This window comes from Centruroides sculpturatus, unplaced genomic scaffold (assembly GCF_000671375.1).
Source record: "Centruroides sculpturatus isolate CEXI.00-Female unplaced genomic scaffold, Cexi_2.0 scaffold209, whole genome shotgun sequence".
NCBI lineage: Eukaryota > Metazoa > Arthropoda > Arachnida > Scorpiones > Buthidae > Centruroides > Centruroides sculpturatus.
The window spans coordinates 314089-321443 of NW_019384446.1; the positions used below are offsets into that span (position 1 = coordinate 314089).

Genomic DNA, 7355 nt, shown 5'->3' on the forward strand with positions numbered 1-7355 from the left:
ATGCGCTTGCGCGAAACTTTTCAGTATGTTATACAGTATTCAGTAGTTTTAATCATGTCCGATCAACTCTAACCGATGTTGAAAACGAGCATTTTTTAAGTCACTTAGAAATGTGCATAATGTGTATAGTGCATTTCTACAGTGATTACAGAGATTTCTTTCTTCAAATAGCCGTATCTCAATAAAATGTGTTTGGAACAGCACATAAGTTTATTTATTTATATATTTTAACATATTGTAAACAAGAAAAAACCAGTGAAATAACTGGGAAAAATTATTAGGCCAGTTGGTGGTATGGCTGTTGAGTTTTGTAGAGTTCTGTAGAGTTTTCTTAATACACAGTGCCAAATTTTGTTTCTTTAATTTTACGTTAACTGGTTTCGACTGTATTTATTGATTGCATAACAAACGAGATAAACAAAAGTAAATGTTGCCATTTATTTTACAAAAATATCGCCAGATCTAACAAAAAATAGTATCTGTAAAGTCAGAAATTATAGATTTAGCTTCAAGGTAACAAAAAGAAGTGTTTTAATTTACATAATACCAATAGGTCTATGTATTGTATGCCAGGTAAATAAATAAAAGATAGAGCCGCAGCATATTTTTACGTAGTTTATATCGCTGTATGTGTTGAAAGAACTTTTAAGACAGCTATTTTTGTATTGTTTTCAATTTATTTATTAATAAAAGGTAGCTCTGGAGTTTATAAGTGCTATTCTAAGAAGTTTGCCGTAGATATGAAAAAATCACGTTTGTAAAAATCGTCGCCGTATCCCGATTGGCTTGAAATCTGGCGAAAAATTGCCAGACTTGACAACATTGTTCTGCTCCCACTATCTAAGCAGTGGACAAAAAACAAAATACTCATGCACATAAAACGAATCATCTATATTCAGCTATATCCAATCAACTGTGGATGGACTTCACATTATCCGAATAAAGGCCGAGTTTTAAGTTTTGTGCTTGTTTCATCCAAATTAAATAATGCCGGCTTTAACTGCTTGTGATTTAACTTTATCCGTACAAAGCAGGTTTCATAAATATGGATCCGTAATAAATCCGTATAAATTTTGAATAAAGTTTGAACTTTATTAAGTTTTTAATTAATAAAGTTATGGTAAGAAAATTAATAACGTTAAGGTAAAGAAATTAATAGATCGTTATGTGCTTAAACGAAAAGACTTGGATAAAGTTAGCATAGCCAATTAATCATAACTTTATCTGATTCACGAGCTTTAGCCTTAATATATACAATAAATGTAACGAAATCAGCCCATAAACACAAAATCGCATTTTTTTTTGTCAATTATGTGCACTATCTAATGCAATTTATACAAGCACATACAGTACATCTTTGCAAAAGGTAAAGAAAATCGGAAATGAAATGCTAGGCTTCTTACAAAGTTTGCGTAATGATATTTCTAATTAATTTGATACAGCCAGACATGAATGTTTTGGACTGTTAGCCACCTGCATGCTAGAAATATTTAATCGCTCAGTACTGATCCAACTGATACAAAGTTTCTTACCATAACTTTATTAATTAAAAACTTAATAAAGTTCAAACTTTATTCAAAATTTATACGGATTTATTACGGATCCATATTTATGAAACCTGCTTTGTACGGATAAAGTTAAATCACAAGCAGTTAAAGCCGGCATTATTTAATTTGGATGAAACAAGCACAAAACTTAAAACTCGGCCTTTATTCGGATAATGTGAAGTCCATCCACAGTTGATTGGATATAGCTGAATATAGATGATTCGTTTTATGTGCATGAGTGCATCGTCTCAGTACTGATCGCGAGTAAATTCATAACCTAACCCAACCCATGAGTGCTTACTGATATATTTTATGACAGTTCCATCAGTTTAATATAGTTGGCAGGAGTAAATAAAAGTCCATAAAAACATTTGATATGTATTTATTTTAATTTTATTCAAACCAAGCAGTCCCGTAGATAACAGGCGGTTTTGTTCAAAGTTGTATTTTACCGCCACAATAAAATAAAATTTGCAATTTAAAATGAAATTAATTTAAACTATAAATGGCACAGCTTTATCATCGGTCGTCATTTTCTATTTAGTATATAAGTACAGTACAATATATACATATGTGTATATAAAAATTAATTTAATTATGGATATTTAAATTAATAACGTTTGTGTGCATCTCTTTCTTTTTTTTAAGTTTCCTTTTGTTTCTGTTTGGTTAAAACAATTGTGTAAGTATCGCTTTAAGATTAAACGATATACGGAATAAAAGCCCATTCACAATGAATTACGTAAGTGTAACTTTAAACTTAATCATAAGACGTTAACATAAAACTTGAAGTTTGTAAACTTTTAAACAAGTTTTAATGTTTTTTACGTGATTTTAAAAAAGAAACAATCGTAGTGGTTATGTAATTACCACTGATGAATTTTTCTCTGGTTCAACGGATGAGTCACCTGTCACCTGTTGCTTGTACTTTTAAGTTTTCTGATGCAAAACACTTAAGATGTATGCCTCGAGGTTATTTATATCCATAAACTGACACAGCTATATCATCGGTCGTCATGCAAACATCAATATATTTCATCGCCGCCTACTATATTAAATTAAAATAATATTAAATTATATTTGAATTTTATTTTTTAAAGTGCACTGTCGGCCCCCTAGAAATTTCCCCTACGTGCAATGCAAGCACTGCACACCTATCAGAACTGGGCCTGCAGCCTGACAGAATTTGGTTCATTACTACTGATAAGATTCAAAATCGGCAGTGTGGGTGAGGAAAAGTGAAACCAAACTAGTGATAAATTATGAGGGTCTGAATGGAATCGGAACCTAAATTTTCACACAGCAATAGGCAAACACCTTACTTGTAATTATTTGCCTATTTTCACTAAGTGTATATATTTTTATGATAATTAAAAGTAATTAATAAACATCTTTTAATAATTATTTTTATATAGCAACAGATAGCGAGCAAAAATTTTGCTATTTTCTTTAATTAGATGAGTTTAATTTTGATGAAGATGTTTACACCTAACATCAAAAAATATCAAATACCACTTAATACTGTAGCTCTTTTCTGTAATTGTTAAAATAATTTGTAGATTTTTATATTTTCATTTATTTCTTATTTTCGCCATCCTTCATGCTTTACTTAATCATATTTTTGTAACAATCATTTGGTTATATTTATACTCTTTTTTATCTGTTTCATTATTCAGAATTTTAATTTAAAAATTAAATACATTTTTAAAATAAAAATCTTGAAAATTAACCGATCTTTATTTTCATAAGGGAGTAAGTAAGAACCTGTTAGAGCGACATTACGATCGCCAGCCTACATTCTCAATGTCATCTGGAGCTATTTTTAATCTGGTATGTCTTAGTTGTGATTAGTGCGGTTGGTTAACTCTCTGCAGGCGTTTGTTCGCATAGGTTAATAAACTTCACGACCAAAAACTATGTTTACTTTTCTTTTAGCTTAACCATGAAACAAATCACGTCTTTGGTTCCTTGTCGCAGGGCAGTGCCGTGCTATGATGCAGTGATGCGGCCGCATCACTTAAGGGGGCGGCATAAGCAGCGAAATCAAAATATTATTTGAACCATTCAATAATTAAAAAGTTTTATGCAACGCTTTTCTATATTGATCTATGTTATTCCGATATTGATGTATACTATTAATGATTTATCGCACGCCTCTGCTCAACTGCTTTCGGTACCCTTTGATTTCGGTTTATGGTGCAAATGCATTGTTGGAGAGCGGCAATCAAAAGGCTTTTGGACAAGACAGCGGAAAGCTATTGTTTTTGTTTGTAATATACCGCGCAACTCTCCTAAAAGCTGAGGCGGCAATTATCATAAAAGACAATTGCACGTGTAACGTGTTGATAGTTCTGCTTTGACCTTAAATTATTGATAATATTTGGTTTTAACGTTAGTTTGTCTGTATAAGTAGCGAGTGGCTTGCTGTGTTTAAATCAGTGAATCAGATATATATCTGTATCAGTATAATATTTTTGCATTTTTACTAGTTCAGTTTTTTGTGTTTAAAAAGTAGATCAGGTAAGAGAATTATTGTTTTTTACAGCAATTTTAGTTACTTATTATCATTGAAAAGGATTATGTTGTGACAATAAGAACTCGAATTAAAAAATAGCATTTGCATGAACTGGGTATATATCAGGTGCGGAATGTGTGCCTGTGTGTGATAGAGAGTTTTTTAGGTAATATTGGACTACTTTTAAATTCTGTATGTGATAGAGAGAGTTGCTTAGGAAATATTTGCATTTGCTACTTTTGCGTTCGTTATTTTTTGCTCTATTTTTACTAAATTTATATACGTTGAAGTGGAGACAATACAATGACAAGTTAAGGAAAGGCATATGTCAAAACGGCTGCTAGCTGTCAATTTGACAGATATTCGTTATCTCTTTACTAGCAGATGAGCCCGGCGTTGCACGGGCAAAAAATAACGATAGCGAAGATTAAGATTTTTAGATTATAGCCGATTTTACCCGTTTTCACCGGATGCAAGAATTAGGTCTCCCTCTTCCGAGATTAATTACAGAATTTTTACATGGTCTGAAAGTATGTTCGATTTTCTGAAAAAACGCAAAAAAAACCGCATCTAAAATAGTACAGTAAAGCAGAGTTCTTTAAGATAATCCTTAACCCTGTCTCTCTCTCCCGCAGGGATAATTTCCAAAAATTTCTTCTTAGTGTGCATTTTCAAGGCGTATCCTACTAAAACGCAGTCAAAAACGCAAAAATTGATTAAAATCATTATCGAATTTTAATAGAATAAATCTTTAGTATTCAAGAAGAATTTTTATTTAATTACTTTGTATCCGAATACTGTTGTAGCCCTGAGAATTTTATTAACACTCCCTGTCTCTGTAGCTAGTGGGGAAAGAAGTTTTTCCAAGATTAATAAAACGCTACTTAAGAAGTTCAATAAGCCAAACAAAACTTAGAAATCTATCATTAATTTCTATTGAATCTACAATGGCTGCCATTCTAGATTACGATTCCCTAATTAACGAATTTGCTAAAGTTAGAAGGTAAAACTGTAGTAGATTCTTGTAGTTGATACTTGATATTATTATTTTAAAGAAATTTTTATTTTCAAAATAAAAATAGTATTCTTACAACTTGTGCAGTTTTTTAAAAATCACAACCGAAGGTATTCTAGAGAAAAACATTTAAGGGGCGGCATTTCGAAGACTTGCATCACACTGAGAAAATCTACGGCACGGCCCTGCCTTGTCGTGAACAAAATAGAAACAACTATTTATTTTTAAAACGTGTTTTAATTAGTTTTAAAATTTCTTTTATTCATTCGCAAATTTAGTAAAACATTAAAAATTAATTCGTAATTGGAAATAAAAACCATAAATATTAAAGTTCGTAGATTGAAATTAAATATACAAATTTTCTACAGTAAATTAATTGTCTTCTTAAAGTCGCCGTTTAAAAAGTATTTAGAAATCGATAATTTATTAAAAACTTAATACTTCTACTTACCCAAAGAGATTTCCGTATTTATGTCGTAGTTTGTCTAGCAATTTATGGGGATGTTTGGCCAAAATAAAAGGCACGTATCCGATAAACGGAATATTGTAAGGACCGGGAGGATAATAAATGCATTCTTTAATCCAGAAATAACAGCGAATCGAAAATATTAATATTAACCAAATAATCATAAATTCGTAAACAGAACTAATTCCTATCATCATTTGGACGTGCGAGGAAAAAGGTTCAATAGAATAAACTTTTTCTGGGTTTAAGTAGTGACCCAAATGTGTTGTCTCGAACTAAGTATTTCTGTATTACGTTACTAGCAAACCAGTTATTAATTGAGAAAGTGACCTCACCATTGTTCGTCATTTATAAAATACAATAATATCAGTGTAAACTGTTCATAGTATAACAGACAAGAGATATTAATTAATGCGATAACGATTAATCGATAATTTAATATGCATAAATATTTTCAATATTTAAAAGTACAGTACACTGACTTCGATACAGCATCAACGAATGCGCTTGCGCGAAACTTTGAATATTTGGAGCGCAGATGCGAATGGAATACGAATCGTTTATATTCCCGATATTTAAACTACGTTTTACAAAAAGTCAGATCGGCGAGGCGTTTCGTAATTCCTTTAAATGTTTTATTTTATCATAAAGTGAATGATAAAATTGTCACGACGATAGCGATTATAATAACGCTCGACAATAAAATTATCATTATAAAAACTGTTATTTTGAAAAAATCCAACAAATGTTTTAAACAAATATCGTTGATAAGCTTAAATATTTAGAACTATAAACATGAAAAATAAGCATTATGATTTTTACAAGTTATTTGCATTTAATTTTTTGTATCTAAATTCATTTATTATTGCATGCCACCAACATGAATTTGAATGAGAACTGTTTATTAGAACTCGAAAGCTGTATTCGTTCAATCTGGGGCCACGTGCATAAAATATAGTACTCACTGATCGATAGAACTGCGGAATCGGTGTATGACGTCATTTTTTGATAATTTGGAATGCGTAAACATTTTTATTATCACGTGACATTATGTAGTAAGGAAAGGAATCGGTAAGTTTTACCGATGCTACGAGGTGGCGGCAAAACTGCAAACAATATAGCGAAATGCGCAGATGGTAAAAATTCTAGGTCAGTCCTCCGCGCATGTTAAACTTCAGAAATTTCTTCGCCTATTTTAGCAATGTTTTAGAGAAACGAAGTTTCCTCAGAAGAAAATGCTTAGAGATAGTAATAAAATTGACAGTAAATATACAGTAATGTAAAATACTGTATTTAAATACCATATTTTCGGAAATATTATGTTTTAATTGATTTAATTTTAATTTTAATTCAAATGAATTAATTAATTAATTTTGATTTTATTTTTAATTTTAGTTTCATTTTCAGTTTCGATGTAAAAACCAGAGTTTTAGTTATTATTTTATTATTTTTAGTTTTAATTAACTAGCTACCTAGTATTAATAAATATTAAATATTATAATATGTATTATATCATAATAATAAACTTTTGTTATTTAACTTATAAATGACATCCACAAATCCATGTTTAATTATGCAACTGTTAATTAACATGGTTTTTATTAATTAACTAGCTGCATGGACCCGCTTCGCTGGGTTTTTATTTGTATGTAATATAGTTTTATATATATAAAAGACTGTTTTTCTAAGTAATCTAGAATCTAGCTGCAAGGACCCACTTTGCTGGGCAAAAAGTAACGATAGTGAAGATTAAGATAATTACATTATAGCTAATCTTACCCGTTTTCACAGAATGCAAGAATTAGGTCCCCC

General features: G+C 30.6%; 1 protein-coding gene across 1 annotated transcript in view; it reads right to left on the reverse strand.

Moving 5' to 3' along the window:
• Positions 1 to 5881, reverse strand: part of LOC111620381 (cytochrome P450 2J6-like) — a 31362-nt gene extending 25481 nt beyond the window's left edge. Inside the window, exon 1 of the mRNA XM_023362299.1 lies at positions 5529 to 5881. Within this exon, the coding sequence (XP_023218067.1) occupies positions 5529 to 5740 (212 nt within the window). The 5' untranslated portion in view covers positions 5741 to 5881. The remainder of the gene's footprint in view (positions 1 to 5528) is intronic.
• Positions 5882 to 7355: the final 1474 nt, after the last annotated feature.